The sequence below is a fragment of the Heliangelus exortis genome, chromosome 4 (genome assembly GCF_036169615.1).
Source record: "Heliangelus exortis chromosome 4, bHelExo1.hap1, whole genome shotgun sequence".
Lineage (NCBI taxonomy): Eukaryota > Metazoa > Chordata > Aves > Apodiformes > Trochilidae > Heliangelus > Heliangelus exortis.
In genome coordinates this window covers 41,691,812-41,716,547 of record NC_092425.1, presented here as the reverse complement: position 1 = coordinate 41,716,547, position 24,736 = coordinate 41,691,812, and the positions used below count along the sequence as shown (strand labels likewise).

The following is a 24,736-nucleotide window of genomic DNA, read 5'->3' as shown; positions in this document are numbered from 1 at the left end:
CTCAAATGACTCTTAAAGGAAAACCAATTACACCACCAAGAGGGAAGATTTACACAAACTCAAAGGTAAAGCCCTGTGGCTGAAGACATGGATGTGTTCAAAGCTCATCAGTGTAGGAACCTGGCAGGAAGGGCAAGCAGTCAAAACAGAGCCAACTTTGCATATCCCTGGGAAAATGGTTTCTGTATCAGCAAACATTTCACACATCTGATTTATTTTACTTTTGTATTCCCAGACAGAAAGTCTGTATTAGGCAACAGCAAAGATTGAAAACACATGCTATTTACATTAAGGAAATAAGCAAGGGCTACCAATTCATAACTTCCTCACAATTCTGACGTGCTCCTGAACCATCTCTATTTTTCACTTGGAGGTACAGGAGGGCAGGCTTAAAATAAGATTTCCCACTAAATCCATGGGTCTTTTTTTTCCAAAGATTGCAAGGTTTATGCTACAGTATGTATCGAGATATCAGATTTTAGACTGAATGAAAAATATATTAAATAGTTCTACTCTAAAATAATGCTTGAGATATTCTGCTTTCATTTCCAGTTTCTTTGATGCCTTTCATTATCTTGCCTTCCTTCTTTCCCACTGTTTTGTTTTCCTCCTCTCCCACTGACTCCTTCAATTCCTCTAAAAAGGGCCTTCCAAGCTCCCCAGTAAAAAGTTACCTTCCTCTGCTTTTGCTACCTTTTGGTGGCTTCCTCTGTAAAAACTACAGCCCTCAATGTTTGTAAGTAACCTCTTAACACACATAGTTCTGCAAGGAGTCAGAAAACACTTATCTTAAGTAAAAAACTTCACCAGTTATTATATTTTTAAAGAGAAACTTGGTAAGTTTTGGACTTGCATAAGATGTGTGACAAATCCCACCACGATGGTTCTCAAAGTACTTCCAAGTCCTAGATCTCTATCTTACATTGATGAACAAATTCACAGCATGTCCCACCTGAAGATCTTTTGGAGGTCAATGATAATCAGATGCTTTCTACATTGTAAATCCCCACTTCTCAGGACAGCAGGAGAGTTTGGATGCTTTTACAGGCACAGCAAAACAGTCACCTGCCTGATCAGCATGGCAAGAAAAGTGCTGCTTTCCAAATAAGAGCAGATTCTTCCCACAAAACAAACTGTGCCCCAACAGAAAGCACCTCATAATTTACACAGCTGAAGGATTAAAAAGAAATGAGAGAAAGAAACAGTTTTCCAGCCACCAGATTTGCCCTAGGAGCTGCACAAATTACAGCAACATTACATTCAAATGGCAACATAAATTCATCTCCCAAGTCTTACTAGAATCCATATGGGAAAACAGTCTGAAATGAATTCTTAGGTGCCTAATAGAGAGAAAACAGCAAGTAAACTGTTTCCCACAGTGAGTGTGCCTAGAGACTCCTGTTCTCATAGCTTCCTGTTAGGCTAAGGTCAGGAGTTATATATATGCTCTATTCTCCCAGCAATTCTTACTCGTCAATAATTCCCTTTCAGAAATCTCATATTTAACCTTTCACAGTAATGAATACTGCAAGATTAATATGCCTTGATAAGATTCTCTGCTCATATTCTGAATGAAAAGGAAGCATGTATGGAGGCATGGCTCACAGTCAAAGTGCATTTTTTAAAAATTGCTTTGATTTATCTGATAAGAGCCAGCCTTTAAAAACAGCCAGACAGGCACTTCCAAGAAAACAAGATTATTACTGGAAGCATCTTCAGTTAAATAAAGTTTATCCTCCGGACACATTTACATAACAACCACTAACAGTGTCCTAACATAAGTGGTAAATAGAACAAATAGACAACCACAGTCACTCAAAACATGAAGCTGAAGAGCTGACACAATCAGGCTTGGCTTTAAGGCTCCTTCAGCCAAGAATTTTGTTTGCTATTTTCTCTGTGGGGGAGATCAGTGATTCAAAATAATATTGCTTGGATTTTACCATCCGAATTCTCAATCACCATCTGATTTTACTTTCTAAGAGTATTTATAATCATCAAATGGTGCAGCAGAAAACAATTATGTCTAGCAAATAAGAAAACTTGTAAAATAAGCAATGCTCCAGCAGTGCAACTGATACAAAAATGGTGATTTTTGGAAGCTGTATGTTTAGTTTTGCCTAAGTTTAAAAAATTATAACCTTCTGTATCTCAGTTCTTTAGGCACTGATGTATATTAAAGCACCATAAAAAGCTCAGTGCTTACAATCCTGCACTTGTACCTCAAGTGGCACATGGAAGTTCACCGTGATTCCAGGACAACTGTGCCTGCAAATGGCTGATACTACAGAGCAACTTCCAGCAGTGAGGAAGATACAAACTGACACGGCCAGGAAACAGCACAGCCAAGATGCAGATGTCTGAAAGCAAAAGCTATATTCTTACCTCAGTTACAGCCATTTTTCTCAGTGTCAGAAAACAGCAGACTACCTGACAATTTTTTGCAGAGAGATGCAAGGATATGGTTTCCAGTAACTCCAGATTCAACGTCTCATAAGATTAAACAAGAAATAGCAATGAAGAAAATGCCACCAATTTCAAGATCTCATTATCTGAACTCTCTTCTCATATAGGTTTAACAGGTTCAGCCTTTGCTGGCTCTGGAAAAGCTACAGTAAATGAAGACTTCTCATCCCCATAGGGATACCCAATACATGAAGAAGCTTAGGAAATACAAAACAAATCACATTAAAAAGCACTTAGGGTCAAATGCAATTATTCTAAAGGTAGTAGGGTTTTTTCCTATTGAGTTCTCTCTTCAGAAATGGCCCAGCTACATGAACAAACATCTTTCAGAGGTGCCTAGAGGGTTCTCAGGCAATGGAGCTGTTTAACTACGGTCCTTCTTTTGCCAGAGAAGCTTAAAAACCTGAGGAAAGCAGAGAAGTCTATGATACACAAACACATTTATACACAGGACATCTGAAACGTGTACAGCATTCAAATATTTGGCTAGCTGAGTTACATGACTTTTCTTTTGAAGTTTGTGCATCTGAGTAAACACAACCATTTCCCATGTCTGGTGTCCAGATTTCTCATGAGTAATCCCAACAATGTAAATTTGGAATCAGAAGTATTTGTCACATCAAATCACATACACCAGTAGCCACTTTTCAATAGTATGTGCCAACACTGTCAAATAGTGGGTACTGGTAGCACTTATTTCTTTTAATAGCCAAGCATTTATTTCTTTTAATAGCCTTTTTCCTGTGTTCAGAGTAATACTAAATGGTCTTTCATGGCTGTACTTGTAACATGAACTGAACCAAAACAACAATTCTAGATGGAGCTTGCATTTGGGGTGGCAGATAAAACACCTGCTGCTCTCCAGCAGGTTTCAGAGCTGTTTTTGACACCCAGCTCCCTGTTCTTGGAGAAGCAGCTTGGTGCCAGCTGAGCAGAGCAGGTGCCAGGTAAAACAGGATTAGTGAGTGTTCCTTCTTCAAGGAGGCAAGACATGAGTTTTCATCAGGCAGGGAATCATGATTGATGACTTGACAGCTTAAGTTAACCTTAAATTTAACATCATGTCTACCTCAGAAAGTTGAAATAGAATTTTTAAAATATTTTAAATTTACATAGACCCTGATCTGCCCTCTAGAAAGTCACATTTGTTGTATCCTCTGTTGGGGGTGACAGAGACATACAAAAAGCTTAGCACATTCAAACTGACTACACAAAGAGACAAATTAACCTCACTTGCAATTCTCAACACTTCATTTAGCCTTAGGTAGCAGAAAAGAAGATCCCCATCTTTCCCAGTTCTTTCTTTCCAACTGTTCTGGTCACCAGTGTAAAATTTTCACATCAGTTTTACAACCTCATGGTGGAAGGGAAAAATCTTCAGGTGTAATGAGTGGTTTAACTAATATACATCTAGATACAAGACTGCTTGCATTTTTGGCAGAGTATAATGCTCAAGGGAGACATTTTATTACAAACAAGGGCTACACTGGATCCCCAGTTTGGTTTGTACTGGTTTTCCATCTGCAGGAGATATGTAAAACTGACACAAAGTGCCCTGTGCAAACCCTTATTCAATACTTAAATGCTGGAAGAGAAGGATTTCTTCAAATGCACACCATTTCTATACACAGATTTATGCTCTTCCAAATTTTGACATTTACAGACCTTAAAAATTATATACATTAGGTGTGACCTTGACTGAAATACAGTAATTAACATAATTAAAAATGCAATAGAAACACCACCTATTCTAGTCATTCCATGCTTTCCCTTGGATCTTAAGTATAAAAAGTCAACAGCTCACCTATCATAATCTATGTTACCATGGAAAGCATTCTGCCATACACAATTCTGTCTTCCTACAGGTACCAAAAATACCCATTCGTGTCATCTCTAAATGAGACGATTTAATTTTTCATTCCTGTACCATACGTGTGCTTCTGAAAACACATACATCTTTGTAATTGCATTTAGGTTGGGATCATTTGATGACAACTACAGATATTAATAACTTAAGATTCAAGACATCAACAGTTTACAGTACAAAATTTTTACTGTCTTTGATTTCACAGTACTCCAACACCTTACTTTTCCTGCTATAATCCTTTCGGTTTCCTACAATATGAAAAAAGACTCTTTAGAATGCACTTTAAGTCAGTATTTTCCAATCTTTTTCTTCCAGATAAGTGTATCTTCTTGTGCTACTCTAGCCACTTCACCAGAAAAGTAAGTAAGGAGTTCATTGCAATTTATTAAGTATAAAGCCTTGGGTACATTTCCTATTTGATCTTTAAAAACATACATTTTCAAAGCAAAATAACAGATCTCAAGTAAAGCATTTATCTTTCAACAAAAAGCACTATGCTCTCGAGTAAGACCTGATACACCCCTTTTTACAATAGTGTATATTCTACACGTAAGTCCTTGTTTTAAATAGCCACCTTCAAAACACTTGTTATTTCAAAATAATTTCTCTCAGCAAATGTTTAAAGGCAAAACATATTCCACAACAAGGAAACAATTCACCCAGTTACAAATTCTTCAGCTTGTACACACAGGTCTTAGAAACTCCATTGGAAATTCATTTGAATTAAAATTCAAGACAAAATGAGTATTAACATATTATTAACTCTCCAGTCTCTTATACAGACTCAGTTTGCATCAAGACGTGCTTTGCAACATAAACTCAATCTACTTACTCTAAATAATCACTGGCAGTGTATTCCACTAGTAGAACATGGCTAAAAAGGATTAATAACACATTCTTTATGCAGAACTGAAATTCACTGCCCTCAAGTGAATGCTGATTTTGTGACTTTTACAGAAGCAACACAGACCAGTAAAGGATTTTTAGCAGCAGCTGAAATTAAGTTACCATCTTCCTCAATTCTTTGTTAAACTGCAGCAGGACTGGACAGATCATTGTTTTTTCTTCCAGGATTTGTTTGTCATAGCAACAGTATTCTACAAAGCTAGAGAAGTTGACTGGGAGCTTGTTTTCACACTACATGGCATTTCTAGTATTTCAAATTGATAGATCATAATTAGCATCAGAGTCATCAGAACATTCTATTATTAATCTCAAAAAACTCCCATGATGCTGTTGCTCAGCAGTGTTCTATGACTGAATGATAACTCTACACTAACTCTGCAAAATCTTGATAAAAAGGGGGGAAAAAAAAAATCACAGATGCAATACACCCATACTTTCAGGGGAAACTGTTACGGGGAAGAGATGTGTGTGCTGTATTATAGCTGCACTGATGCACCAGTAAAGTTCAAAGTCCCACAGGCATTAGTGAAACTACAGCTCACTGAGGACAACAGAAGGGGTAGAGGTTGGCTACCTCCTCAACTTTCAAATGCCTCAAAGGATAGAACCTCCAAGAGGTTCAGATAATTTTACCTCAGCAACAGTTCAAAAGGCAAGCCCAGTACCCTTCATGGATGTGGAAGCAAACTCCAGGTAAAGGTCTAGGTTCAGCTGCAGCCCTCCAAAGCAGGCAGAGTAACAGACAGGCTGACAGGTGCAGAGAATACCAAACTATGTTTAGTTGCAGTGAAAGCTGCCTCAGGTCACGTTACAGATAACCAGAGCTTTCCACCACGCTTGTAGATGCAAAGGTTTGCACCCCACCTCTGTGTCCTATTCTGAGCAACCTTTCAGGCTATCTGGTTAGCTCTTAAAATACACACAAAGGAGACTCTGGTTTCATCAAGTGCAGCAAATAACATCAAACCTTGTCAGGGAATTGTTTTGCTTTTGTATCCATTGGTACACCTGGATGTCAAGTACAACCTGAAAGCTGCAGAGCCAAGCCCAGCCAGCGAGGAGGCCCTCAGTGCCCAAGTTATAGAGCCTTGAACAGCTTAGGGGGGATATGGCACCAGACAACACTCTGGGCTGTCTGGTGGGATGCTCCTCAAGGGAGCTGCAATAACATAGTTCAGATGCAGGTGCCAAGACCAGGAGTAAATTACCTACCATGTGATAAGAGGTTATTTCTCATTAGCCCATGCTGAGTAAGTAATTTCGTATTATAAAATAAGAGCATTGATCAATTTTCTGCAGTGTCTGCCCATCGACTTACTGGACCTTAAGAACACATCCAAAATGCATCAGACAAATCCTTTTAGATAGATTTCCTACACATTCGCTTTACTAAACATAGCTTCCCCTCTCAGAGCCAAACTGAAGGGGAACTAGCAGGCACTGGAGCCAAGAGGAATTTTGCAGAAGTACTCTAAACATTCACACCTGACTCTTCTGCCCATTACCAGCTCTGACTTACCCAATCATCATGAGAACCACGAGGCTTCCCACTTTTGAACTTCAGTGCCACAGAAACTTAAGATACTATCATTCTTGCCCCTTATTAATAATTTTCACCAGTTGCATCCTTTAGATCTTCATCATTACAATCAAAGAATTGCTGGAAACCAAGCTTATTGTTTTGGGGGTTTTCTTGTTGGCTTCAGCAAGTGACCCATTGTGATGACCAATATTAGAGCAAAGATTATCTGAGCATATTTTTTCCCTTTAATGGTGAAATCACACAGATAACAGCTTAGCATTCCTGTGATGCAAATCAGACCAGTCTTCAAACAGCAGGAATGAGGGCTCTTGCCCCAAAGATCATACGGCTATTTGATCTGACAACTGAAATGGGCCATTCTGAAATTTTCCCCCTTGAAGCTTTGCTCATGCAAGGTTTTGAACAAGCAAGGATAGTCTATTACCCATTACTTCCAGCACCTTATGGTCCTCAGACCAGTAAATTCTTCTTCAGTGAAGTCTGAAGATTGTGCTGACACCCACTCACTCGTGTGTGCATGTAAAAATAGGACTTCAGTGGCACCTTTTCATTGTTACCTGGAAAAATCACATACGCTTCTGGTCTCTCAATAAAGAACCAAAAAGTTAGAAAAAATTGAGACCAGGAAGGGTGACAGCCCTATTTCCTGTTTTTCAGGTATATTCCAATGTTTTCCACATCGAAGAGTATTAAAATTGCTTGGAATATCCCTTTTGTCAAATATGAGCCAGACAGAAGACAGCAGAGCATGCAGACCAAGATGACAGTGACCCCAGCCATGATTCAAAGTTGACCACTTCCAGTACATCTCTCTGACTGCTACAGAAACTGTTCCCAGAAACAGTCTCATTAACGGGCAGGTTCAGGTAAAAGAAGCTATTTGTAGGAAATAAACTAAATTATTAGTGACATGATGCTGGATCTCAACATTCTCAAAGTTTACAGAGTTACAAGAGATGCTCATGCAGCCTGTGACACCCTTGCCTGCTATCCCAGGCAAACCAAAGAGCTTTGGCTTCTGTGCGTTGACCAGCTGCTGCTCTCGGCAAGAACTAAAATATCTCCTTGAATCGAGGCCAGGATATTAGCATCCAGCCCGAGCAATTCCAACTTCCCAGAAAGCTCTTTGCGCAGTCACGAGAGAGTTCTACTCATGACAGAAGTCCTGCCCCTTTCCTGCCAGCTCCTGCACCACCCACACGTACCAGCAGAGCACACATCAGAGGGAACCGCAGCCTGGGTCGCCCACCGCAGCTGGAACCAAACACACATTCCTGAGAGCAGCAGCAGCTGGGGGTCACAGATGACCAAGTTTTGGCACTCATTCCACATCGGGAGGAGGAGGGAAAGCTAGATTTTTAGGAAGATAGAATAATAAACAAAAATGTCTGGGAGGATTCCTGTAGCTGTAGCACACTAAAACTGCCTACAAAGGCTATTTCAGAAGTGTCCTGGTCACTAACAGTCAGTTCCTGGCTTAGATGATCTATACAACATAGTCCAGAGTTAACTGCAAAGTTTAATTTCTCCTCTTGGAGTTGCAAGTGTGAGGGGTGCATTTGGGGAGGAGGGCTGTGCTGCTTTGCTTTAAACCAAATATTTGGGTGCATGTTATTTCTAGCTGCACAAGAGTTGTAAAATGGAAATTGCCCTTGTTTTTGTATTTTCTGAATATACAGATATAGGTAAGTAAGTGGTCTAGGATTTCTTCTTTCAGAAAGGAAAAAAGACCTGTGATATATGCAAAGACTGCAGGAGAAAACAAAATAACTTTGGGCCTCAATCTTCTCAGAGGTAAGCTCATAAAACATTTCTTCCCCACTACAGCATTAGACATAACAGAAAAGATAAGGGTATTCACAGCAACATCTCACTAACTTCAATCCAAACAATTTGAATGCTTGAAATATATTCCCATCCACTGGATGTTTGGAAACATCCCACGAGATGAAAGTTCTCATACAACTTATGTCAAAGCCATACCACCCATGACAGTCCCACAGATATACTCACATGTATATTCAGCTTGCCTTGCAAAGCCCAATCACCAGAGGGATCAGTGTTTCCCAGGTTAGTCTGTGAAGTAACCCTAGCATTTTATTTAATTCATGATCTTAAACACATTCAGAATAAACAATAGTGAATGCAACACCTGATGCAAGGATTTCAGCAACAGTAAGTGGATGCCTAAAAGAGTTCAAATATTTGCAGCAATGAAGAACAGGATGATGGTTATGCCATGGTCAGCTTGGACCTTATCAGTAGCAGCTGAGCACATGAACCAGTCTTTTCCATGGCAGGAGACATGAAAGCTTCACAAGAGGACAGCAACCCCTTGGTTGTATTCTTCTTCCTACAGGTACATCACCTTGTACCACCCAGATTATCTTAATAAATAAAGCAATGTATAAATAAAGTTCAAATGAAGAAAGGGATGCACTTCATGAAGCTTTTTTCCCAGTTTTCAGCATGTACAACTTTAATGCCAAAGACAGTATGTAACTTATGGAAACTCATCTTGGCTATCAATGGTCAAAACACCATTGAAAGATAAGCCCTGAAAGGGAGAGGTCAGAAATTTAATCTTCTGTAGCCATCATTTTATATAAACCGGTACAACTGAATACAAAGAGTTAACATGGCAAAACACTTTTCCAAAATGTTTTGGGGGGTGGGGGGTGGTTGATGAATGAATCCTTGTTGCATAAACAAAGATCCCTTTAACATAGAAAGTCTCAAATAACTGCCCCATTACATATTGTGCTCTTATTACTCTATAGGAGCAATCAAGTCCTGCAGATAAATAAAAACACTTTTAAGACTAGACAGCCAAAACAACAAAACCCACCAAAACTGTACAAGCAGAGACAACAAACAGTTGTGCTTTACCTACTGTGCACTTCCACAGTGCAGTCCTTTTTTTTTCATGTTGGGAATCTCAAATGTGATATACAACTTGACCAGAACTTTAACTCGATTAAATCTAAAAACACAGAGCAGTTGCACATAATTGGTTCCAGCAGCTATGGCAGAGAACGAGGGAAAACCAGATCTAAACATTATTCTAGGATATTATTAGACAACTTAAGAGAAAGCACATATTTAAACAGTGTTCCCCAAAGTGGGTTTTGCAAACACTTCATCTCTCAGGGTTGTAATTGTGTGTTCTGTGGCAAAGGGGAGAGTGAAGCATCAATATGGCATCACTGCCATAATCCCACTAACAAAGCTGCCATATTACTGCTGTCTGTCCATCAAGGGGTTAGCAACCACTGGCCTGAGCTGTACATTCAGAATAACTATCAGAACAATACAAGGACATCAGGTACTCCACATTGCTCCATCACAATACGTTAAAATTGCAATCAGGAAAGACATAATATTCATTAAATTGAATTTCACCTCAATGCATTCTCGGTTCCTAAAATCTGAACCGCATTTTTCGCCCATTTTCTGTGCTGCCCTTTCAGAAGGCCCAGCTTCCAACTCCAAAGCTCAGAGAAATTTTATTAGATTGCTGCATCCTTGCATTGCTTTTAAGGTCTCTAGGCACCAATAACAGATTCTGAATACAGCCTGGTTTCCCCACCCACATTCATAAACCTCCACAGGGTTGATGAACTGCAATGTTTAGCTCCTACCCTCTTCACTTAAATATTTTTAGGCTTTTTAATAACACCAACGAAGAGTATAAGATGTGGTTACATCTTTAAGTCTACATCCTGACAACTCCTCCAGTTGTTTTTAAGCTCAGAGCTTACTCCCCATCCCAGTAATGGTAATTGGGCACTAAAGAAAGGATGGCCACCAGCACAGAAAAATCTTGCCTATAGTCAAGTGTCTTCTCCACTCTGTCAGGTTTTTAGTGACAATTAACTACGATGCTTCTTAATAGAAAGCCCAAAATCCTGTGCAAACAAAGCCTCACACTTAGTACTTCATGATAAAGCTTAAATGCAGAGCATACTCTCCAGGACCATTTTAGTGTTCCACAACAAACGTTACTATTACTTTACAAAGATCTAGTCTTGTGAAGAAATAAAGCTACAGATATTAAGAGCAAGAAGTTTTGTTCCCACACCACATTTGCAATGTTCAATATTTAGCACAGAGAGGCTTACTAAGTCTGTGCCGCAGTGTTCTGGAAATTGCGTGTTTAGTTGTGTTTTGTCTTTTTTACTTACTGAGAGGTAAGACGCACTCTTCCTTCAACATTTAACAGCCAAGATAAGAAACAAATCCTCTTGGACTTGAGGCACACAGTAGGTGCTTTTTCCAAAGCAAAGCGTGGCATTTGTTCATGCTTCCATCCCAGTCCACTCTGACTAGAGAAAGCAGAGGACGCCCCACAAAATGGCAGCCTCACAGACACAAAAAGGCGGGAGCCCCATACACAAAATGGCGGCCTCCCCACAGACACAAAAAGGCGGGAGCCCCATACACAAAATGGCGGCCTCCCCACACACACAAAAAGGCGGGAGCCCCATACACAAAATGGCGGCCTCCCCACAGACACAAAAAGGCGGGAGCCCCATACACAAAATGGCGGCCTCCCCACAGACACAAAAAGGTGGGAGCCCCATACACAAAATGGCGGCCTCCCCCCACACACAAAAAGGCGGGAGCCCCATACACAAAATGGCAGCCTCCCCACAGACACAAAAAGGCAGGAGCCCCATACACAAAATGGCGGCCTCCCCACAGACACAAAAAGGCGGGAGCCCCATACACAAAATGGCAGCCTCCCCCCACACACAAAAAGGCGGGAGCCCCATACACAAAATGGCGGCCTCATAGACATAAAAAGGCGGGAGGCCACAGATAAAATGGTGGCCTCCCCACAGACACAAAAAGGCAGGAGCCACACACCCAAAATGGCGGCTTCCCCACAGACACAAAAAGGCAGACACCCCATACACAAAATGGCGGCCTCCCCACAGACACAAAATGGCAGGAGCCCACACACAAAATGGCGGCCTCACACACACAAGAAGGTGGGAGCCACACACAAAATGGCGGCCTCCCCACAGACACAGCCCAGAAGGGCCCCCCTAACCCAGCCGGTCCCCAAGGGAAATGGCAACCCCAATGGCTCTTTGAATAAAAAAGAACACCAAAAGTCAGCCTTGGGTAATGCGATCATGTAGAAATCTTGTAAAAATGGGATTATTCCAGAAAAAAAACAAAAAAACAAAAGCAAAAACACAAAACCACAAAAAATCCCAAAAAAACCCACCTCGCAACAGACACCAAGCCAAAACCAAGAACAAATAAACAAACAAAACCAACGGAAACACACGAAACCAAACAAAACCAATGAAACTGACAAAAAAAAAAATCAACCAACTCCGAGCCTCTCCCAAACACTTCTCTTTTCATAAAAGATAAACAAATAAATTAAGACACAGGCAAAGAAACTGTAACCAGCACAGAGCACGGGAAACAGATATGGAGTCAATGTAACACTGACAGAGAAATCAGCACCAAATCAGACTTACTTCAACCTAGCTCCTAAGAATTCATATTAAGATTTTAAAAATCTTAGAAATTAAAATTAAAACCAACTACTACCTCTCTGACGACCGAGGAACAGCCTGGAGCAACCTCTCCCCTGCAGACATGAAGGTAATGACCCTGCCAAGGAAGCCTCTCCTGCTGCTTCTGGAACCTTCTGTGGTGAGCAGGTGAGGGACAGGGCCTGATTGCCAGGTCCCTGCATCCCAATTAGCAGGTAATTAGTGTGTAATTACCCCTGGAGCAGGTCCCGGGTGGAGGAGGGGTTGGCACGGCTCTCCTCACAGCCCTGGCAGCAGCTGCGAGGGGTGAGGTGTGGGGCTGACCCAAAAACTGAGGAAATGAAGGGAAATTTTGAGGGGTGATGGTTCCCCTCACCCTCAGGTACCACCATGGGCGCTTCCCACACCCCTAAAACCACTTCCCACACCCCTAAAGCCACTTCCCACATCCCTAAAGCCACTTCCCACATCCCTAAAGCCTTCCAGCTCACTGTACACACACCTGCAAAACATTTTAAATACAGCAACTCCTGGGGAGGCCAAGTGAGACTCGGTGAGGTCCTCCCTCAACCCATCACCCTCCAGGGATGCCTTCCCCCCAAAAACCCCCTCTCCCTCAGGATGGGTTTCAGTGGGATTGCTGTCCAGAGCAGAAAAAGGTCTCCTGATGGGTTTGGGGGTGCCCCAGCCCTGGCAGCTCTGGCAAGGACACCCTCTGGAAGCACTGTCCCATGGATATATATAAAAAATATAATATATATTATCGATTTTCCATTTTATATATTCAGGGAGTAAAGCTGTAATATTTGAAAACCACCGTGTCCATTTTCCCTCCTCCCTGTTTTAGGTACCCTGATGTCACACAAGCATCAGGACACCTGAGAGTATTTAATGAATTAATAACACTTCTGAATGCCCCCTGACAGGCAACGCTCAGTGAATTGTTTGACTTTTTCCCTCTGCAAACCAATGAAAGACCAAAATGGAACATAAATTGATTTTAAAACTTGTTTTCTTTCCCTCCACAGCAGGCTAAGACTGACAGCTCAGACTGAGGTGTTTTTTCCATGGCAGTAGTAAATCTTTGCACACATTTTCTGCACAGATCAGGAGAATTCCATCATCCAGGCAGTTCCATCATCTTAGGATCCCACAGGCGACCCAAAGGATCTACTTATTCCTAGGATTTCCCTTGACTAAGTGTAGCCAACCCACTTTCAGTTACTTTATGTCAGGGAAATAGGACTGAATACCAAGGACTGGCTATAATTTTGCATGTGCCAGCTTTTTATTATTGAGAATTTTTGCTGCTTTTTAAAAAAGCTCCAATCTCTGTTGGCTGCCTAGAGATTGTTCAGAGTACTCAGGTGACTGAAACATAAATACTGAGCTGAACTGTAAGCAGCAGGATAACCTTAGAGCTGAGGTTGTGTTTGCTTTTAGAAATTACACTCTTTGGCTCTCCCTACACCAAACCTCAGCTTTACACAGCCCCAGCAATTTATTTTGTTGTCCTTCCCATCCATCCTATATCTTCCTAAGGTGATAAAATTTGTGATTCCTTCGCTGAGTGCAAGAGAAAGAAAGCATTTAAACAGATTTCACTTCCCATATATACAAGGATATATGTATGTATGTATATATTTATATATACATACACACCCTTCACCTCCAGGGATTAGATAACCCTCATGCAGTACAGCCATGTGCCATGTCCCAGCCCCAGGTGACAGAAGAACTTTGCTGGGGTAAAGACCTGGAGCCAGAGCTGTACCTTTAATCCCTGCCTGCAAATTCCCTTGGTGTTTGGCTGGGAAACAAGCTTTCCAAAATTAACACTTCCCCCTTCCTTGATTGTGGATCTAAAACAAACAAGCAAACAATTTGGCAGTGTGGCAGATGTATGTTTGTTATCTTACAGTGTGTTATCATATATTGTGATTCAGTTTCTAATTATATGATCACTTAAGCCTTTTTTTCCTAGGGCCTGACTCAGTTTAAAGGACAGACCCAGAAAGGGACAGAATTAGAGTTGCTCAGTTAACTCCATTAGCTTGCAACTACTAAATGCCTGATTTTGGAACCTAAATAACACTGTAACATAGTAATTTTTATATGTAATCTAGATGCATGTAGTAATTTACCTTATAACTATAATTACTTGTTCCCACATTAGCCTACATCTATTATGCAACAGGTTCATTAAGCATTATGTTTGATCATTTCAAATCAGTGAGAAGACATTTTCTAGCACCCTTTTCCCTTTGATATGGCACACATGGGTCACTGAAATAGAAATGTTGGTTTTGATAGGTGTTCTCTTTACTCAGCACTACAACACCTAAGAGAGCATTTCACTATGCTGATTTTCAAGTCATTCTAGTTTTGAACACATTACTTCTAATCCTTCATGGCAGCAGAAAGTAAAATTAAAAATAAACTGGAAACAAAGCCCAAAGAAAGCTTGAAAATGGGGAATTCAAACCAATGTGATTTTTGAAATTGTGGAACTGGAATCCATGCCAACAAAGAGGTGAAGGCAAACAACAAACTGTCCAAAGCTACTGGGAGGGCTGGGAGGGTCATCAGCCTAACCCACCCATGGGAGAGAAGCTTCAAGGAACCTCAAATCCCACCAACTGCAAGTAGGGAATGAAGAATATCCTGCTGCAGGAAAACCCTGGAGGATGGGATAGAATGCAGGGGGCTAGAAAAGGCAGCACCAAAGCACACCAGTGGTATGTGAAAAGTCAGGAGGATGAATGGTTCAGAAGATGAGCTCTAACACTGCAGCAGCATACAAATTTTAGGAGGATTTTTTTCTCCTCCTTTATATGAGAACAATGGAAAATGGTAAGAGACAAAATCCAGTAGAATTTGCAGGGGGAATCCCCATGGGAATAACAAAGTAAAAAGAAGAAACGTGGCTCCTGCAGCCTCACACACCAGTTGAAGTGTTCCCTGGAACAGATTTGTTGTCAAGCCCCAGGTAGAGACCTCATACTGATCAGACAACATCTGTTGGAGTTTGTTTGATCTGAAAAACCCTATCCTTGGAGCACAGAGATGAATTGTTATATCATAGTCATATTTGGCACTACACACAAGGCCAGGTGTATTTCTTATACCCAATGATCTCAGCTTCTTGTGGGGCCTTTGGCTCTCCAGGTCACAAGGTACTGGGGAACATCTAAAGATTTCACATTCCACTCTCTTAATTACTTAGGTGGATGTCTTGCTGTCACAGATTAGTTATACAGGACAATTTTGCCAAGGAAACATCCCCAGAGAAACAGAATGACTGGAGCTCTGTTCTGCAACTTCCCAAGCTTGCAGAACCTAAGCTCTTCTGAACACCCTGGTGAGTCCACTCGCTCTTGTTTTGGTTCTCAGTCCAAGCCATAAGTTCAGCACCTTGGAATCCTCTGTGTCCTTCTGGACATATTTGGATTTCCAAATACATCTAACCATAAAAAAAAAAGGGGGGGAAAAAAAGGAAAAAGAAAGGAAAAAACCCACAAAAACAAAAAACAAACAAACAAAAAGAAAAAGAAAAAAGAAAAGAGAAAAAAAAATTAAAAAAAAGAAAAGAAAAAAGAGAAAAGAGAAGAAAAAAGAAAAGAGAAAAGAGAAAAGAGAAGAAAAAAGAAAAGAGAAAAAAGAAAAGAGAAAAGAGAAGAGAAAAAAGAAAAAGGAAAAAAGAAAAAAGGAAAAAGAAAAGAGAAAAAAGAAAAAAAAGAAAAAAGAAAAAGAGAAAAGAGAAAAGAGAAAAAAGAAAAAAAAGAAAAAAGAAAAAGAGAAAAGAGAAAAGAGAAAAGAGAAAAGAGAAAAGAGAAAAGAAAAAAGAAAAAAGAAAAAAGAAAAAAGAAAAAAGAAAAAAGAAAAAAGAAAAGAGAAAAGAGAAAAGAGAAAAAAGAAAAAAGAAAAAAGAGAAAAGAGAAAAGAGAAAAGAGAAAAGAAAAAGGAAAAAAGAGAAAAGAGAAAAGAGAAAAGAAAAAAGAGAAAAGAAAAAAGAAAAAAGAGAAAAGAGAAAAGAGAAAGGAGAAAAGAGAAAAGAGAAAAGAAAAAAGAAAAAAGAAAAAAAGAAAAAAGAAAAAAGAAAAAAGAAAAAAAAAGACCTTGAATAGGAAAAGGAGAACTTCCAGTTCCATGCATCATTTTACAGACATGTCTTTTACCAAAAGAAAACTATAAGGACTACAGAGATTTCAAGGGGATCAATAACAGCATCTCAGGAAAATGACCATGTGCCTGCTGTACACTGCTCGATGAGAAGCAGCTTGGACTCAGATCAGTTCAATCACAGTAAAAGACACTGCTGTGTGCCTGCTTTTCATATCAGATAATGGATTAAGATCATTGATTTATTGATGTGGGTGCAGAGGTGCAGGAGGACAGCAGTTCCTAAGTGCCAGGGCAGGTAACACTGAGTGGGACACTTACAACAAGAGAATTGCTTCTCAAACAAAGAGCCCAGAACAGCTTCATAAATTTTACTACTGCTGACCTATTTTTATGTAACCAAACATATTCTCAGCTAAGTCCAAAACACCAAAATAACTTAATTCCATGTTGCCCCGTAAACAATACAATTATTACTGTATTTTTTGGTGCTAATCAGTTAGGTAGGTTGTAATTTCAATGTATTAAAAGTATTTCCTAGACAGCAGTTAGTAAGAGGAGGCTTTACCCCTGTTTTCATTATCTTACTCACAGAAACACATACAATTAGGATGCCAAATTAAATAGGGTTCCTCACTGAAATCTTCTGATTGTTGACAAACAAGACATTTAGCATTTGGTTTGCAAATTTTATTAACATGCTTCTACTTTTTAATGTGAGGATAAGTGTTTAAATTTTCTTTTGATATGAGAAGTACAGCCTTGACAGCTAGAAGGGAAAGGACTGGAAATAACTCATGTGACTACTGATGAGAAAAACACCACCCAACCCATTCCAGTGTGACGGTCTCCAATGGTGCAGTTTACAACAGCTTGGCTTTTTGTTTGGTACCTCCCTAAGCTTATAGAATCCCAGAATAATTTGGGTTGGAAGGGACCTCTCCAGGTCACCCAGTCCAACCCCTGCAGTATCAGGGACACCCTCACCCAGATCAGGTTGCTCAGAGCCTCCTCAAGCCTCACCTTGAACATCTCCAGGGATGAGGCCTCAACCCTCTCCCTGGGCAACCTGGGTTCACTGCCTTCATGGGAAGGAACTTTTTTTACAATCTAAAGCCTCCCCCTCATCCTATCACTCCAACCCTTGCACACAGACCCTCTCATCCTTCCTGCAGCCCCTTCAGAAGGTCCCTGTTAGGTGTCCCCAGAACCTTCTCTTCTCCAGGCTGAACACCTCAGCCTGGCTCCATAGGAGAGGGGTTCCAGCCCCCTGATGATTTGTGTAGCCCTCCTTAACACACCAAATTTAAGTGGTACCAGACTGTACTACTTGGCTCAGCAAGGTGTACTGGTGTCCTTTAAGATGAACTTAAACTCAGGTGTTCAAGGTACAGTTCTTGCTAGAACAGGTTCTCAGCTTACAGTGGCCTCAGTTCTGCAAGTGCCCCCAGATATATATTTAACACAAAGGACAGATTCACAGATCTCTTAAACTAACTGAAAGACACAGTAAAACCTCCACAAATCTCACTTTGGTTCAAACAGCTGCTTCAGTGACTTTCCCCATCAAGCTGCAGGAGAACAGCCTCAAGGACCTCTGCTAGGGCCCAGTGCAGTGGGAATTCAGCACGTTGCTGATTTCAGTTCTCATTAAGGGCTCCTGTGCTAAGTGTGTTGTGATAATGAAATAGACAGTACCATGGCTGCAAGCAGATGTGTTCTCTTCCCTTGTGTTTTGTCCTCTCCCAAGTCTATTCTCCTTCCCTCTTAAGGATGCAGGAGATGCTTGGTAAAGTGGGAGGCTGATAGTGATTTATAGAAAAATTGACTTCAGCCGTTGTTGTGTTCTTTACCTTGGTCTTGAGTGGCTCTGTGCCTTTTATTCATGGACTTTTTAATTCATCTGAAGGTCACCCAATAAGCTGTATGCATACTGTCTTGTTTTGAAAAGCAGCAAAAATTCAAATACTAAACTCTACCATAGGCATAGCTCAGGAACATGTCTGACAAGTGAATTCCTCTAAACTCATATAAAAATAATTCTAAATATAGCATGGACAAAGTGCACAGGAAAACAGTAAAACAACTGTAGCAGTCATTATTTTTTTTTTCATCTGTCATCCCCACATACTAATTCAGGATATTACATCGCCGGTTCATTCTCAAGCAAAATAAAAGAATAACTCCCTGAGAAGTCAATCCAGAATGCCCCCCAGAACCTGGGTTTTCTGGATCCTCCCCCAGCAGTGTAGTCCCAGACAGGGCTGCCCCACTGCTTCCTCAACAAAGCAAACTGTCCCTGCACTGGAAATTACCAAGCAGAAAAAAGAAAGCAGCTGCTTGGTCCCACAGGGCTCCCTGTCCCTTGGTGTCCATCATGGCTTGTGATGACTGCTTGTTGTTAAGCACTATTAATGGTGATAATTGCTCAGAATAATTACTCAATAATTACTCAAAATAAATCACTGGAACCTCGATGCTGCTGAGGAGCAAACCAAAGGTTTGAAACCAGCAGGATGATGGCAGGAAGGGAGCTGGCACTGAGGGGCTCAGTTCCTGCTTGGATGGATATGGCCTGCCCAGTTCCAGGAAGCACATGGAGTAAGTTACACACCAGAAGAAGCACATGGAGTAAGTTACACACCAAAAGAAGCCAGGTTTAAAGAGAACCCCCAGTCCCTGGTGTCTTCATCACCACAAATGTCTTTCACTACCTGGAACTTCTTTATCTTCCTTCAAGGCTCCTCATCTGTCTCACCAGCCCTGCTGATTGCACCTACTACAGATTGCCAATAAACTGGAGAGGTGCCTGCTCATTTTTCTCCCTCCTGAAACCGAACTTAGCTGCTAAAATCAGACACCTTTTTCCTTCCAGCTGGGGTAGGGGGAGGTTGTTCTCATGACATTTCCAGCCGGGGTCAGAAGCAAACCCACACAAAGGCCTTTTTGCTGAAGTTACCCAGCCCAAACTTGCAGTGAGGAAAGGGGGTTGGCAAGTTTACATTCTCTTCCAAACTTTGAGATGTCTGTCCCAACTGCAGACCCCTGAGATTTCCTCGTCAACAGTACCACCAGCTTCTAATCGAAAATGGAAAGAAAACCAAAAAAAAAAAAAAAAAAAAAAAAAAGAGCAGGATGGGATTTACGTTTGGATCCCTGTTTGAGCACACATATACTATGCTAATCTGATTACCCATCGGGAATCCTCCTTTACAACAGCTTTTTCTTTATTCATCTTACCACGGCGATGTCAAAGCCTAGCAGGGAAGAGCAAATTGAACACACCAGCACCGTGTCCCTCCATTTCTGCCTCTCCCATTTTCAGAAGGCACCAAGTGCTCATGGCATGAACCCCTCCAGCACCCCCAGCACCTCGGCCATGCCAACCCAGCCAGGTAGAGAACATCACACGAGTCCTGCGACCAACTTCACCCTTCCAAATGTAAATTAATGCAGCAGCCGCCGCAAACCAGAGCTTGCAATGGGGTGGGGAGCGGGGGGATAGATAGCAAGCAGGAAAAGCCCTGCATCCAGCAAGGGAGGGGACAGCCGCTTGAAAATCGCTGCATTACGTTAATTAAGATTTTATTCATGCTTTCCGACACGCTCTGCAACAGCAGTAATGCAGCACGGCGCTGCACCACCACCGTGGCTGACACCCGTGCGAAGTTACACGCGTGTGTGCGCGCACACTCGTGCGTGGGGCTGCACGGGCACACCTGCGCAGGTGCGCTGCCTGAAAAGGTTTCTGGGGTGGCCGTGGGGTTTGGTTTGCTGGGGTTTTATAGGGTGTTTTTATTAGTAGTATTGAATAACGAGCAGAAAACAGAAAAGCATCCCCTCACCCAGCGCTGCCGATGCACTTGCGGGTCCCAACCCCCCCACCCCGGCTCCTATTCCCAGCCCCCCCGGGGTACTCCCCGCACACACACTCCGCCGCGGTGTCCCCCCCTTCCACCCAGCCCCGGGGTCGTTGTCCCCGTCCCCTCCCACCCCCCCGCCGGGCACCCACCTGGCGAAGGCGCGGGGGGCCGGCGGGAGGGGAGGGTCCTCCTCCCGGGGCGGGGGGCGCGGGGGAAGCCATCTTCTCGCCCCGCGGCTCCTTCCCGCCGGCTCCCGCCTCTCCTCAGCCCCGCGGCCGGCGGTTCCCCGCCGCTACCGCCGCCACCACCATGCCCGGGGCCCAGGGCCCCGCACCCACCCCGGCCCTCGCCGGGAGGGGCGAGCGGGGGGGTGACCTTCCCGGGTCGGGAGAGCTGCGCTGCGGGGAGGGTTTGCGGGGGAGGATGCGGAAGGGGAGGGGGGGGGGGGGGTGAGGGGGAGCCGGTGCGGAGCGTCCGCAGGCGGTGTTGGGCGCGGAGGGGCGCGGAGGCGGGGGCCGGGCTCCCGATGAGATCATGGACAGCTCCGCGGCGGGCGGTGCCGGCGGGGGGGACGGGGGAGGACCCGCCTCGTCCTGGCACATCCACACACACCTCCGTGATACACCCCTCACACACACCCCAGCACGCACACACACACACACCATACACCCCCCAGCACACACACACATTCATACACACCCACTACACCCCCTAGCACACGCACACCCTCACACACCCAACAGTACACCTCCCCAGAATACACACATCCCCTTACACACACCTCTGATACACACACACACCTTTGTACACATCCCTAATGTACCCCCAGTGCACACAACCCCTCACACACACACAATACAGCCCCCACGGCACACACCACCCTTCACACACACCCCTGCTGCACACCCCCAGCACACACACACTCGTGCACATCCCCCAACACGCACACCCCAGCACACACACACACCCTAAAGCACCTGCCCAGCACACACATTCTCAGTGTACCCCCTCAGCACACACCACCCCTCACATACACCCCTGATGCACCCCCAGCAGCACACACACAACCCTAACACACCCCACCAGCACACCCTCCCCTCTCACACACGCTCCATCACACCAGCCCATGACCCCCTGCATCCACCCTACAGCCCATACCCCCTACACCCCCACACACACAACCCCCCCAGTCACTCCCCCAGCCCAGTGGGAAGTGGGTGGCCACAGCCAGGGCTGAACCCCCCCAGTGCTCTGCTTTAAACCACAACATCTTGTTGCACCTTCCCCTTTGGCTCCAAGTTTCAAAACACAGGGAATAAAAACTGGTTTTGGGTTTTAGAAAACTGCAGCTATTTTCAGGCAGGATTTTATCATCATCATCCTCATCCTCCACCATCAGATTGCACAGAAACGCACACAGGGTTTTAAGTTTCTGAATGCCTTTTGGTTTTTATCTGGGTGGAACATGAAAGGGGAAGAATTATTCCCTTCTGCTGACATTCGGATATTTTAAGGCCACGAGGGGACCCTGTAATCAGAGACTGATCTCCCACATAGGACAGGAATTTCTGGGAATACAATTTCCCTCCGTGACTCCCATAGCAAAGCCCAAATGGCCAGTGGAGCTACAATGTACATGTCAGAATGGCAACCTGAAAATGCTGAGTTAAAATTAATCCATCATAACCCAAAGCAAGTGGATCTGATGGTTAATTATACCCACTGATGGTTAATTATACACACTGGTCTCCAGATTTTAGCTGCAGGAGCTTGCTACATCCCTGCCTGGCCAAGGGAGCCTTCACTCACTTGTGTTTAAGGATGACACCATGTCACAAATCCTCACCAAAATTCCAGTTCCGTAGTCATCTGCCTGCTAGCATCTTGAAAGAAAGTTATCTCCTTATTCAGCAGAGAAGAAATTTGCTGCTTCACTCATTTTTCTTTCCAAAACCGGGTCTGGTTTTTAATACAAAGTGTAGGAAAAGGTTTAATGCAAAGCATTCCCCTGCAAAACTTGAGCTGCCACCCTGCCCCAGGCTCAAAAACCTGCTCCAATGTGTACCATCAGCTCAAATCAGCCTTTGGAAGCACAGACTCAAAATTCACCATGATTTCTACTGCATTAGGGAGATGCTAAATTTACTCCTCCCAGCTAATTAAGTTGAAAACTACTTAGTCGTGTTTGTGCTGGGATTTAGCCAATACCTTTCACCTCCCCCACTCCAGCTTCACATCCCTGCATCCATCCTTTCCTTGCAGCCAGTGTGGCAGCTGGCTGGCCAGCCAGATCCAGCTACAGGCTGATGGGTTTTGGAGGACTGTTTGCCAACTGTCCCAAAGGACAGCCCAGGATGAAGGGAGAATAAAAAAGAGAGAATAAAAGGAGAACAAAACTTCCCTTTGAACAAAGATTCGCTATCACATCTTGCAAGGTGCTGCACAGATGCCACAGAGCCCAAATAAATGAGTGTCTGTCTGGCAGGCAGCTCAGAGAGCTGGCACTCACCCTGTGGGCATTGCTCCCACGTTCAGCAGATGTATTACATTTCTTTCATTCATTCTTAGTTTTTACCTAGCTCGCAGGCTGGGACTCTGTGCCACAACCTTCACTTAAGCATCACCTAACAAAGGCTGAAAGTCTCTCAGTTTTTCATGCAGATCTGTAAGGAGGACCACAGCTTCGTGTGAGATGTGGTGTGTGTGTTACTGAACAGGAGGTGCTGACTGTCTGATGGGGAAAGCTCTTATTTCTTATTTGTGGAAAGCTGCAAGAGCATAGGACACTTTTACAGACCTGTAGGAAGGAACGTTGAGACTTCTGGGAGGAAGTGTGGACCAGCTGGAAGGCAGGAGGGCTCTGCAGAGGGACCTGGACAGACTGGAGAGTTGGGCTGATCCCAACGGGATGAGGTTCAACATTCCAAGTGCCGGGTCCTGCACTTTGGCCACAACAACCCCATGGGGAGCTCCAGGCTGGGCACAGAGTGGCAGAAAGGGAGCTGGGAGTCTGGATTGCCAGGAAGCTGAAGAGGAGCCAGCAGTGTGCCCAGGTGGCCAAGAAGGCCAATGGCATCCTGGGCTGGCTCAGGAACAGCGTGGCCAGCAGGTCCAGGGAAGGGATTCTGCCCCAGTGCTCAGCCCTGGGGAGGCCACAGCTTGAGTCCTGTGTCCAGTTCTGGGCCCCTCAGCTCAGGAAGGAGATTGAGGTGCTGGAGCAGGTCCAGAGAAGAGCAAGGAGGCTGGGAAGGGACTCGAGCACAGACCCTATGAAGAGAGGCTGAGAGAGCTGGGGCTGTTCAGCCTGAAGAAGAGGAGGCTCAGGGGAGACCTCATCGCTCTCTACAACTCCCTGAAAGGAGGTTGTAGCGAGGTGGGAGTTGGTCTCTTTTCCCAGACGACTTTCAATAAGACAAGAGGGCACAAGAGGTCTTAAGTTGTGCCAGGGGAGGTTTAGGTTGGACATGAGAAAGAATTTCTTTATGGAGAGGGTGATCAGCCATTGGAATGGGCTGCCCAGGGAGGGGGTGGATTCTCCATCCCTGGAGATATTTCAAAAGAGCCTGGATGTGGCACTCAGTGCCATGGGCTGGGAACTGCAGTGGGAGTGGATCAAGGGTTGGACTTGATGATCTCTGAGGTCCCTTCCAACCCAGCCAATTCTATGATTCTATGACTTAGAGGAGCATAAAGCTCAAACCAAACACACCTTTCCGTTCCCTACGAGAGTTCTCCTCCTGCTTACCTGGTTTTATCCCATCACCACACTCCACCTCCTAATATCTCCAGAAACCACATCTGCCTGTGTCACCTCTGTCATGCCTGGGCACATCACCTCCTTGGATCCTACTCAGGTGCCCTCATGCACCTCAAACAGGTTTATTTCTGGAAACCACCAGCACCTTTCCAGGATGGTGCAGGTTGACACTGCAGCTGAGCTTAGGAACTCCAGGACCATGAAAAGACTGGATCTGGATGGATCTGGAGGCTAAGGAATGCTGAGAAGAGGCAGTAATGGTGGGAACTGGACAGTGGCTGAGAAGGAAGGTGTGGAGGGGATTTGAGAGAGGCAAGAGGGCAGCAGTGCTCTAAGCCTGAAGTTTGCAATATTTAAAGGTACTGTCAGTGGGTGGCTCCAAGGGATATTTCTGACCCTGTTCCTGTCCTCGATGGCACCAATAATCCTGTTCACATTCAAGTTTTCCCTTCTGTTTTCTTGCAAGTCTATTTTACCACTTATCTCCAAAATTATGAGGATTCCTTTTTCTCCTTTCCTTTCTCTCAAGCCAAGGTGGAGCAGGATGTCACTCACCTCTGAGCTTGGGTACAGCCCATTCCTGGTGTGAAGGTGCTGGGGGAAGGCAGGGAGAATCAAGGACACAGTAAAATTCCCAGGGGGTCCTAGGAAGTGCAGAGAAGCTCCCTCTGGCCTTTACTGACATGGCCCATAGCA

The 24,736-nt window shown here is 43.7% G+C and overlaps 1 protein-coding gene across 1 annotated transcript in view; it reads right to left on the bottom strand.

Annotated features, from left to right (window-relative positions):
• The window catches only part of ANK2 (ankyrin 2), a 301,049-nt gene extending 280,270 nt beyond the window's left edge, over positions 1–20,779 (bottom strand). The window contains exon 1 of the mRNA XM_071744070.1: positions 20,433–20,779. Within this exon, the coding sequence (XP_071600171.1) occupies positions 20,433–20,504 (72 nt within the window). The 5' untranslated portion in view covers positions 20,505–20,779. The remainder of the gene's footprint in view (positions 1–20,432) is intronic.
• Between the last annotated feature and the right edge of the window lie 3,957 nt (positions 20,780–24,736).